This window comes from Ciona intestinalis, unplaced genomic scaffold (genome assembly GCF_000224145.3).
Source record: "Ciona intestinalis unplaced genomic scaffold, KH HT001129.1, whole genome shotgun sequence".
Lineage (NCBI taxonomy): Eukaryota > Metazoa > Chordata > Ascidiacea > Phlebobranchia > Cionidae > Ciona > Ciona intestinalis.
In genome coordinates, this window is record NW_004191450.1 from 1 (window position 1) to 12,228 (window position 12,228).

Below are 12,228 nucleotides of genomic sequence, written 5' to 3' on the forward strand. Positions count from 1 at the left end.
TGCATTGAAGGAAGTGATCGTAGTTAATTTGTTCTAATTGATTCATTGCTCGGCCTCCAGAACGGTATTCAATTGCAACGTTGCTAGCGTACGTGATAAATCAGCATGTATTACAAATTTCCGAATACGCTATTGCAGTGACTCATTATCACCGATGAAATATTGGTCTTTATATAAGGAGGCGAATTGCAAATTACGCCAAGCGTTGCTCTTTATCATTACGTGGAACATTTTACTAAAACGAATTGGTTTGAACAATGTGTATTGCTAAGTAAGGGGGTTAAGCCTAAGATGGAAGAATTAAAAACTTCCTTTGTTTTAAATTCAGCAAATATTATTCGTGCACTGCGTTGTTTGGTAACTCTTTTAAATAAAACAAAATGTATTGTAATCAAGCGTTTTAACATTTTGATTACACTCTGGTTTATAAACACCGTTATTTAGTTCCTTGTACTCTAGTGTTAGTTTAAAATAACCAGTGACGAATGAATTTACCTTATTTATCCTATCTTGCAACGAAGTTCGCCATAACACGAGTGTTCTGTTTAATCCAGCTGTTTCCTTTCCATCGCTTGTTTTGCTGCCAAATTTCTAAAATCGTTATCCGAATACGTCACGTATTTATCGACGCCAATACATAGACGTTCATCAAAGCTAAGGGTCTTGAATTTCAATTCCCGACGGTGTCAATCCAAAGGCTGTACGGAAACAACTGTGGGATAAAACAACAACAACAAATTGGTGGAATGATGACACCAAATCAGGAAATTATAAGGATCAAGAAGTTTACATGGGAACCTGTGGTTAATATAGTAGAGTGGGGAAAGACAGGCACATGACATCGTGTTTTAAACAATTAACAACGGTCTATATGGTATAGTAGTGAGGATACGGTTTTATAATGCTTTAAATGTTCTGTGTTTACTACCAAATGAGACGAGAAAATAGGATGAAAAGTTGTCCCGTATTTCCCCATCCCACTATATATAGTGTAGCAGTGTGTTTGTGTCCATAAGAATCCGCCTCGCTAAGTTTCAAAGAACAGACTGTCATTTAATCTCACAGTCGCACCTGCTGCACAGCGTGATGAATTGTCCAGCGGTTAAAATAGAAACCCGAACCGGAAAACCAGTAAACTTTGCGTCCGTCAGGTCAAGGGTTTGAGGGAATGCATGTGACGTCACTCGGGAGAAACGCACATCCGAAAACTTCCGAATTCGTCCGGAGAATAAATTGTGATTCATGCCGCTTGGCGGGAACCATGATCACGTGTTATGACGTACGGCATCGTTCGATTACATGTGAACCCCCTACCGCGTGAGGATAATATTTCCCCTTATTTAGAGTTCCAGGAACCTGAACACGTGGGCGGAAAAAATAAACTGAATATGCTAAAATTTCCAAACTACATATACATAAGTATTGAGAAAAAGTATGTTGCGTTATTTCGCCTACGTCACAAATTATGCTAAGTAAGCATGTCGTTTAACCTGCCATCTGCATCGCTGATTACCAACAGATATTTTCTCATATCTACACCCTGTGTATAGGTAATGAACTAGTTCGTTAAGTATTTTTATTTTGACATTGATGAATGCATTGGTTTTTGGTGAGAAACCAAGCAGAAAGCGCTTCTGTTTTTAAAGAGGGTTTCTTCATTTAAAATGTTAATATTTTACTAAGTTGGAATTTTATATTTGAAATAAACAACCTGTTATAATTTCCCGTCTTGTCGGAAATTGCGTAACTACGAAAATTTTACCGGAAACTACGTAACTACGTTGGTCAATGGTTTCTGTTACGTCATAATTCAATGGTTGTCAATGAGTTTTAATGATGCTGACGTCCTTTATTTGGTAGTGCAGGTGTTTAGCGTATATGTAGTCACGTAATTCGTTCACACGCATGCAACGTGATACTACCCGGTTTAATGCATGTGTTGCTTGGTGTCCAATATGCCCACCATTCAAATCGCCCCGATACACTTCGGTTATACGTTAGTTTTTTGCGACTAGGTTGATATAGTTTTAAAACGTATATCGTATTCCTATATAAATACATTAGGAAACCGAAACAAATGACCTTAAAAGGGCTGCGTTGCAAGGGGTTGAGTGCGTCTACTCTTTGTGTTTCATATCATATAGTAGAGAGGGATAGGACACCTTTAGCAACCATTATCTTATGAGAAAAGTGATACATTGCCGAAGTATATTTTCCAGATTATTGCGGACATTATCGTGACACGCGTTGTGCGATAGTTTAGTAACTGTTCTTATTGCTAAGATTCAAACTATATTTACTTTCATCATTTAACTCTGTGTCTCCCCTAGCGTTCATTTACAAAAACCGTCGTTGAAGTCCCATGGGGATATGCGTGTGCTGCTCAGCGGTCAGAACACGCTGATTTATTGGAATAATCTTGTTGTTATGCATGTGACAGCCATGACAGACGTTCATATTATATACTTACAGCCAAGACAGCTTCGTCGAGATATGCCCAGGGGAAAAGCGAAACCGATTTATTGGTTTTGGTTAATTTAACCTTTGAATAGAAAGGTTATTTAATGCTTAAATTATTCATTTGCACTACTCGCATGTCCGTGTGATGTTACGCCTTATCATTAAACAAAATAACCCCAATTTGCATCCGTTTTGCTTTAAGGTGTATGCACAACGGTACACGTCAAATTGGGGTCAGATTTTTTATCGTGCACTATCAGTACAGGAATGAAATATGCATAAGCATGAGTCACGGTGCTTGCCTCACGACCCTGTAATATTGCAGCCCACTTCAGTTCAAGGACAACACTCTAAAACCGCGTTTTGGCGTTTATTTTTCCCTATAACTCCCGAACTAATACCTTAACCTCAACTATAGTTGGGTGGGGGAAGATGGGACATCATTTCAACATTCTAAGTTTTATAAAATCATATTCTCACGACTTTCCTAGACCATTCTTCATCGTTTAAAACACGATCAGGGTATTTGGATATTATGTGCTAAAGGTATCCCGTCTTTCCTCACCCTACTATAACAACTAAATCCCATACCTTGCGACCTGTCAGCTCCGTTTTCAAAATACATTTTACATTTTGCTTTTGCTTTATTTATTTAATTATAGCAACTTTTATCACAACACATAAACATGAAAATGGAATTCTTAATAACGACTAATAGTGAACCCAGTTGATGGTGATGATTAGTCTATAGTTTCATATGTATTGTTTCTCCAGCAGAACTTTACATTTCTGACATACTGTCCATAACTTGATCGTTGCGAGACAGTATGCAACGAAGCATTCTTGGACCGAGCAGTCCACTCTCTGAAACAGAATGAATGGTTTAATAAAATCTACATACAGCTTTAGACTTTATTCTTATTTATCCGGTTAGTAGTCAAAATATCAAACTTTATGATAAGTATATACACAAATAAGTGCCTTCCAAAAACATGTCGCATTTTCTTGATATAAAGAGCGTATAGTTATTATAGCGTATAGTTATATCGAGCGTATAGTTATTACCACTAATGATGAATTTCAAAGAAATAATAGGGTATGTATATGCAAATACACACAAATAAGGACCAATTACTTCAAGTATGACTGACGAGTTATTAAAATTTCGAAAGTATGCCATGAGTTAATTAAAATATAGAAAATATTTTGAAGTATTTTAATTGATATAGTAGCTTGGGGGAAGATGGAACACCTTTTGTACATAATATTGAAACATCCTGATCATGTTTTAAACAATTAACAACAGTCTATTGGAGTCGTAAGGATAAGTTTTATATTTCTTTGAATGTTCTTTGTTTACTACTATATGCAGTAGGAAAATATAATGAAAAGATGTCCCATCTTACCCCGTTCTATACTATATGGCCAGTGAAATTTAACATCTGTCGAATACAGCTGCGGCTTTGACGTACAATTTGTAAATATAGTAGTATATTTTAATAGGCAAGAATCAATAGCACAATTTTCCATTCAAAATACCTGGTCAGATTTCCGAAGGGTTTCAGATTCACACCTAATTTAACTCACCATAGACAACTTTGTGCACCAAATTGTATTTACTTATACGGTTATCGTGTCGAAATATAAAAAAAACAAATTAGGTAAACATTGTTTTCACCTTTTACTTCGAGAAACAAGGCAAAATCTTTAGCAAGGTTTTCCATTTCTTCGTTGTCAAGTGGCATTGATTCAACATCTAATAAAGTAAGTTTAACGCATGTTAGAAGTTTGAAGTTAACGAAAAAACTTCAATTTAGGAATAACAGTTGCTATTGGTTGTCGATATACCCTGTTTATCAGGATGGCAAAGGATTCTGTAAGGTTATTGCGATTAACACCCAATATTCGACCTTAAAATGTGTTACTTATTTTCGATTATCGTTCAATTAAAATTCCATTATTCATAAATCTATACTGCGCATGCAAAAGTGTCTTTATTGGTTTGTAATTATGACTTAAGTAGTCGATAATGAAATCTAGTTGCGAGTAACCGAATTAAAAAGAATTCTGGTGGCAAATGTTAAAACTTACCTAGAGAAGAACCGTCCCTCTTTTCGAACAGTTTTCGCAGCGCTCCTGAAATTTATTGTTATAAGTTTTAATTTTGAGATAAAAATCCAAGTCTTGCTAGTAGTATTCCGCCCTTATAAGTCTCATATTGAAGAATACTGTATCTAGAAAAATACTTATTACGTAATTTCGGACTCTTTGTCAGAATTTTATAAATCATGAACGGTTGTAAGGAATGGCAGAAAATGTATTAATTTGTCGTTTTACCTAGTCCTGCGTTGTATCCAACGCTGTTAAGTGTCCATCCTCCCTGCCCACGAAACGGGCGTTTCGCGGTAGCCGCCTGAAGAAAATGTATGCAATTTAGCATATATAGCTATACAAAAGAAACCGACTAAACCACGTTACGTAAACCTTTAATTTCACGTTTAGTATTATCCGAATAAATTTTGTTTGATCTATTTGCTGACGGTAACGAATCTCGCAGTTATATGAAAAGACAAAAAGACGGGGAGTAACGGTGAAATAACAGTTGCTACATATGACACTCTCAAGGTAAGAAAATAAACCTAAAACCTTATTTTAGACAAAAAATTAAAAGGCGTTGGTCGTTACACGCAACAAACAATATATCGCGTTAGATAAAATTAAATCAAAACTAATGTTTTAACTGAAGAAAATGGGAAACTAAAAAACGTATCTACATAACACACTGAATTATTTTATAAGCAACATCTTACCTCAGAGTTCTCAGCGCACAGAACAATGCTAATATAAAGGACAACAGCGAGGCTGAAAGTATATCTTCCGAAACTGTTCATTTTTCTTGATCTGAAAATATGTTTTTTTTATAATTTTTTGACCTTTTTATTCCTTGCTAAAATACCATAAAAAATATTAATGTTTATATCTAAGTTAAGAAAATAAATCTGAAAAAAAAACATTTAAATCTAAGTTTAAATAACTTGTAGGAAAACAACGCCGCAAAATTTACCTGTTAAGGTTGCAAACCGGCTTCTTAGTTCGATAGTGATCGTTTCTTAGGTTGGTGTGCCAAATATTGAAAATACGCGGTTTATATAACCGACCTGGGAGATGGCTCATTTTTTTCTTTTTGTCCCAAGGCCACCGTTGTCGTATTCCAATCTCTGACGTCAGTGGCATATAGGCGTCACGCATGAATTAGCAGAACTGATTTGTGGAGATATTTTAAATAATGCATTTTCTGTTTTTGCTTAAAATTCCGAACGTGTTAGTTCGTTTTATCGCCTTGTCAAAGTTCACGACTTTAAGTTTTTTTCCGCGTCGATAAATAATTTATTGCAGTCTTTAAAAGCATGTTGACAACACCCCGTATGATCAACTGCACTGCACGCCAAAATATAATTATAGTAGCATTTTGAAATGTCTTAAATTGGCGCTATTTCTACATCACTGCTAAGGGTTTGTTCAAAGTAGCGCGGGGTAAGACAGAACACCTTTAGTACATAATTTTCAAATATCTCAATCTTATTTTAGGCAATTAACAAGGGTCTATGGGAGTCGTGAGGATACGTTTTGATAATTCTTTGAATGTTCTTTTATTACTACCCAATGAGAAGAGAAAATAAAATGAAAAAGTGTCCCACTTTCCCCACCTTACTACACTATTTAAACTGTCCTACTATTTATTCATACGCCACAGACGGCATATAATATGACGAACTGATAAAGAATGACAGATTTATTGGATCTGAATGTTGTATAAATAAGTTACAAATCACATGGGGTGGGTTCTCAAGGTCTGTTTTCTTTACGTGGAAATAGAACAAACCGATTTAGCAAATAAAAGGTCGCGTGTTCGGGACATATGTCGTTTATGCTTGGCCGGAAATACAAATAGCGATATTCCACACATCTGTTATGTTTATGTAGCTACGGCCTTGGCACAATGCCACGAATTATAATTACTGAGGCGTTCAATGCTAAACTTATTACGGTTATCGTGTGGAAATATTCAAAACAAAATTGGTTAAACGTCGTAAAAATTATACGTGTTTATAACGAGACAAAGAAAAAATTGCTCTGACCGATTCTTATCTGTTCCACTATATTCTATAAAATACGTTTGCTCCCCACAAAAGTTAATTACACAAACCATTCTTACTTTTTATAAATAAGTAGTCTTCTTTAGATTTTGTTTGTTGGATTTTAAACTTGCCGTGTAAACATAAAAACGTAAACTTGAGAAAATGTTTAAGCAGTAAAAGTTTTAGATCTCTGATACAAATTATTATTATTATTAATCGATTGTATAATCTTGTATCTTCTGTGAATTGATTATGTGCTTTACTTTAGGTAGATTAATTGATTTGCAACTATTAGTATCTGAATACTGCAGCAATGGAAGTTAACATATATATATAGTAGGGTGGGGTAAGATAGGCATTTTTCATTCTTTTTTTCTGTACCATTTGGTAGTAAACAAAGAGCATTCAAAGAATCATAAAACTGTATCCTTACGACTCCCATAGACCGTTGTTAATGGTTTAAAACACGATCAAAATATTTAAATATTGTGTGTTAAAGGTGTCCTGTCTTCCTTAATCCTGCTATGTAGTAGCATGGCCTACTCAATACATTGAGTAGGCCATGGTAGTAGGGTGGGGTAAGATGGGCATGTTTGCATTTTTATTCCTTGTACCATTTGGTAGTAAACAAAGAATATTTACAAAATTATAAAAATGTATCCTCACGACTTGACATTTAGTAATAAACAAAGAATATTTACAAAAGCATAAAATGTATCCTCGTAAGTGTTAACGGGATCCCATCTTACCCAATAGCACTGTGGCTTCAAATAATGAACCAAACTTTAAATAACGCGTAGTTTATTCTGGCTACAGCAGGCTGCACAGTTGGTGCGTAAAACGCAAACGACATTGGTATAAACATACATCAGGATTATCCAAAAACAGCGTATACGCAGCAGCTGTTTTAAACAGATAAAAGTCGGTGGACGCCATACCACATGCGGTTAAACGCAACGTTGGTTTTCACATTTCAGTATACAATTTTTAGAATTTTCTGCTTTTTCAATAATATACAATTATGTTTTTTAATAATAACCAATTTCCCATTTTTCAATAATATACAATTATCTGTTTTCAATAATATATATTTTTCTATTTTTAATAATATACAATTTTGTATTTTTCAATAACACAATTTTCTGTTGACGTGTAAAGAACTGTTGTTTTGATCGTCGCAATAACAAGAATAGTAATGCGTGAATACCCTTGAGTAAAATGTTAATAACGTCTTGTTTGTGTATTGACGTACTATGCAATTACTATATAGTAGGGTGGGGAAAGATGGGACATCTTTTTTTCTATTTTCTTGTCACATTTGGTAGCAAACAAAGAACATTAAAAGAATTAAAACAATACATCCTCACGACGCTCATAAACCGTTGTTAATTGTTTAAAACACGATCAGAATATTTAGATATCATAGTATTCCATCTTACCCCACAGTATTAAATGTACAAATAAAATCAATTTGTCTTTTTGGGAATGTTTTGCCAAATGATAGAACTGTGACTGTGCTTGTGGAGTGCCCAATTTATCAAAACTGTCAACTTTGCGGTGGCATATATGACGTATTATGCCACTTATTCCTTCACGGCATATACCGTATTGATTACAAAATAATTAGACCACTGCATGCAGGATTAAGTAACCTCGTTGGTGGAAAGTGGTGTGGTATAGCTACTTCTTATTAAAAACAGATTTATACGGTTGCGGGTTACCACATGCGTTATGGGCCACTTCTGGGTAATATTGCCCAAAGCTTTGTGGTTAATTTAGTTCTCTAAATGTTCATATTTTGACAGTAGAGTCATTAAAGTATTCGTTGCAAAAATTAGGATTTTACTATTACGTTATGGAATTTTTAAACGTAGCTACGATGGGCAATGGGTTTCTTTATCCCCTTTGTGGTTAATTAAATGCCTAAATAGAAATTAAGGTGTTTTCCCAGTAAGACTATGTCACGAAATAAAAAAGAGCAAATTTCCATCGTGTTTACGTTTAGATGTATAGATTAATCTACATACAATATTATGACACCGTTTTAAAGATGTTCTGTTTTTATATACAGTCTATTTTGACCTCATTACGTCAACTACAAATACCTTGATTGTAGTTTCTATAAGTTTACAGCTTCAAGCGCCGATTTTAAAACTATTCGTATCTTTAATCCTGCTGCTGGAGCAAAACACAACACCTCGCTTTGAGCGTTGCCTTAGATGGGGAGCAGTGTTCCCTGTGCCGTTAGCGTCTGCTGGTCAAATATTATAGTAAAGGAAGAGTATATAAAAATTAGGAAACACTTAAAAAAATTCATTTCGACCCGCAAACAATGTTAATTACCCTCCCCGCTTTTCTTGATTTACCGCACTTCTGTAACTTTAACATTTTAACTTGCTGCAGTTGCAGGACGTGTCACTTCAGATGAAGCTCGTTGTAAACCATGCTGGTTGGATTATTTGTTTCTCCTGCAAGACATAAGTTAAGTAGTATATTATCAAACTAGTTGAATGAATGAATGTAGTTTTGTTTGCTTATGCAAATATTACTATTCCAATATTCTATGTTTAAAATAAGTTATTATAGCTATAATGTTATTATACAGTATATAGTATTGTGCCTTGTGTTTATATTATTCTTATTTTATTATTACTTTATTTCTGATTGACAACTTTTTTTCGGAATCGACGTCGCTTATTTTTCCGTAACTAAATACGTCACTCGTGGCTTGAAATCGTTTACATAATTTATCCGTTCGTAATACGTCACTCAAATGACAACGTGTCTTAACCGTGCGTCGTATTCGCTTACGCTCGCAATAACACGTCATAGTTACGCTCTACTGCGCGCTTGCGACGTTACGTTTCGTTTTTTTTGTACGCATGCGTTATGCGACGTTTTTGATTTCATGGGCCCCCATGCGCGTTTTGCGTCTTTCCAAGGCACATTACTAGCATATCATATCTTCGCGTTATAAGCGCTCATCATATGTATGTGTTATAAGCGCTCCAGCGATGTAGGAAGAACAAAGAATTGGTAAGTTAATTCATATTACGCATTGTTACGTACACCATGCTATTTTCTAGAATTTGAGATGTGACGTCTTGAAGTGGTGATGACGTAACAGAACAACCAACTTCGTAAGTTGTTTGTTTTTGTCCTCAACTAGCTTTTATGTGACAGGCTATTATTTTTAGAATATGATATATATGTGACGTCACAGAGGATTAAGCGGACCATCGCACATAAAGAAGAATGAAGGTGATAATGACATAATAATACATAAACAGACAATTACCGATTATATTTTTGCAGAAATATCGGCACTAAGCTGCAGAAGAAAAGCACAAGGTAAATGAATTATCATTATTGTTTATCATTAGAATATCCTATTTATACTCGCCTCGGGGGTAGCGGGGCATCTTCAGTCTTTACCCGTGGTGTGTTCTGTTTCATGCACATGGTGCCCGCTAACGAGTTACCACATACGTAACCGTAGTCTAATAATACAACTTCTTTATTAAACTATGATGTATCTTTGAAGGTGATTTTTTCATATTTTTGTGTATGGCTGGCAGTGTATAAAATCCGTAAGGAGACCATTAATTGCAGCCTGGGACGTTGCTGCTAAACAAATAAATAAATAAATGTTTTTTACCGTAAAATGTTTTATTTTTCATGCTGAACTTTATAGGAATGTATATGCTATAGTATAGGGTGAGGGAAGATGGGACACCTTTTCATTCTGTTTTCTCGTCCAATTTGGTAGTTAACAGCAAGGATAATGCAAAGAAATATATAACCGTATCCTTACGACTCCCACAAACCGTTGTTAATTGTTTAAAGCACAATCAAGGTAATTGGATATTATGAGCTAAAGGTGTCTCATCTTCCCCCACCTTACTATATGACGTTTTTTCAATTTGTATCGTAACTATTTTGTTTTATTGTTTAGCCGAAGAACAAAGACGAAAACGCCATTGAAGGAAATATGGTTTGAGGTTTTTAGTTTTGTGTTATGTGTGTTTGATTGCGCTGTTGTGTTGTCAGCTATAATTCTGCTGGAGCTAACTTTGCCAGCTTTTTTTAGTCAGTCACTACACAGTGCATTTTGCATATCAGTGAAATATATACAATGAAACTGTGGCGGATATCTTGCTGGATCAGATTTTGTTCTTGTAGGCTACACCCTATTCAGTGTTTCTTTTGCAAAGATCGAATCTTCCAGCGATTCTGTATTCGAATCTTCCAGCGATTCTGTATTTTCTTAATTATTTGGTAAAAACGACATGTTGGTACACAAATACTCGAGTAATTTTAACGCGCAGTATAATATCAACGCATGAATGTAATTCAATTTACCTAAAATTTCAAATTCCTGATGTAACGTCTCCATTAACAATATAAGTTATAATATAGTATAAACTCAACGTCAAGTAGCGTAATTGGGACGATGGCCACGTCACAATTATGCTATGACGTCGATACGGTGGGTCAGAGCATTGTCCTGACCCTGCGTTCGGCGCGGTTACGTCATCTCGATTGAGTTACGTCACGCTTAGGTTGTTGCGCTGTAAATATTTAGGTCACTGTCAATGCGGTTCGTAGCAATCTGACGCAGTTTCGTAACGGTCGATGTTGTGCGTAATATCCGGGCGATTAATATACTGTGTGAAAATACGGCGAGAGTATCGCGGTATCAACATGGCGACTTAACATTTGATTTGGGACATGCGGAGCTGTTGTTGGCTTCGACCTCTTGTGGTCGAACATTCAATATGGTGTACACTGCGTATGATTATCCTTCAGGATTTGAACCCCATTTCTTTGTTCATGTTTCAATGATATGTCCGCGATAAATGTAGATATTTTTGTCCCCCTATTTTTGGTATGAGTGAGCTGTTCTGTGTGTTGCATGTTTTATCACTTTTTATATTTGTGCGCATTGTTGTACTTTTTTTAATCTTTTTGTTGCGCACATTGTCTATGTGCATTCGTCGTGCCATTTTTATCTATGCGGTTTCTTTAACCTGCGACGACAGTAACATCCCGCAAGGGTTTCTCACCTAAGTAGAAACCCACTACCATTGGCTGGGGGCTTGTCGTGCCGTAGTGGCTTTCCACCAACGCCAGTCACATAAACAATGAGGGTATATGAATCTTTTTATTATTTTACAGAAGGCAATTTTATAGAGGATCCTACGAATATGATGTTTATAATCTATCTGTTGTCTTAGACTGATTGGCTCTCAGTTTTTTAATTGTGATGTTACAACTTTTTCTTTGAATGCATGTACTAGATGTAATGCTAAATAAATTGATGTACAGTTTAGGCATTTATTCTTTTATTCTTACAAACAAATTTGCGAATGCGAAGAATAAACTCGTTTAAATCTTTCCGCATGTAGGCAGTAGAGCTTCGTAAAAAGTTAACAATTGTCCTTCTTTTGTATTAAAGTAAACTTTGGATTTGTTGTTTAGTATAACGGAAGCATTCGTCGACCCTTCTGAAACGCCGTTTTGGCGTTTACAAAAATATATTGAAAAACTCACGAAATATTATTTGTAGGTTTTTATTCAATACTTGGTGTAACAGCGGATTAATTCTGAACGCTTTTCTTTAATAATT

General features: G+C 35.3%; 1 protein-coding gene and 1 long non-coding RNA gene across 3 annotated transcripts; one reads left to right on the top strand and one right to left on the bottom strand.

Annotated features, from left to right (window-relative positions):
* Positions 1-3,086: 3,086 nt before the first annotated feature.
* On the bottom strand, positions 3,087-5,711 carry ci-galp (galanin-like peptide). 2 transcript variants are annotated; one of them, XM_026840123.1, is made up of 6 exons: positions 5,525-5,711; positions 5,271-5,361; positions 4,798-4,873; positions 4,552-4,596; positions 4,139-4,216; positions 3,087-3,324 (listed from the first exon to the last, which is right to left on the bottom strand). In XM_026840123.1, exons 1-6 carry the CDS (start codon positions 5,707-5,709, stop codon positions 3,242-3,244), a joined length of 558 nt encoding a protein of 185 aa, XP_026695924.1. In that variant the 5' UTR covers positions 5,710-5,711; the 3' UTR covers positions 3,087-3,241. The 2 variants fall into 2 exon arrangements, with proteins under 2 accessions (XP_026695924.1, NP_001265894.1); NM_001278965.1 differs by having other exon boundaries at positions 3,092-3,324; positions 5,525-5,570.
* A 3,900-nt stretch (positions 5,712-9,611) lies between these two features.
* LOC108950885 lies at positions 9,612-10,689 on the top strand. The gene is made up of 4 exons (XR_001975394.2): positions 9,612-9,739; positions 9,797-9,860; positions 9,915-9,950; positions 10,555-10,689. It is a non-coding gene; the product is annotated as an uncharacterized LOC108950885 (long non-coding RNA).
* Positions 10,690-12,228: the final 1,539 nt, after the last annotated feature.

What these genes read in the sequence shown, in the direction of transcription:
- ci-galp (XM_026840123.1), bottom strand. Translation starts at nt 5,709, where the DNA reads ATGCGTGACGCCTATATGCCACTGACGTCAGAGATTGGAATACGACAA. An exon ending in TGTGCGCTGAGAACTCTGAG is followed by an intron (nt 4,874 to 5,270) that starts GTAAGATGTTGC and finishes CATTTTCTTCAG; the next exon opens with GCGGCTACCGCGAAACGCCC. An exon ending in CTTGTTTCTCGAAGTAAAAG is followed by an intron (nt 3,325 to 4,138) that starts GTGAAAACAATG and finishes ATTCTGTTTCAG; the next exon opens with AGAGTGGACTGCTCGGTCCA.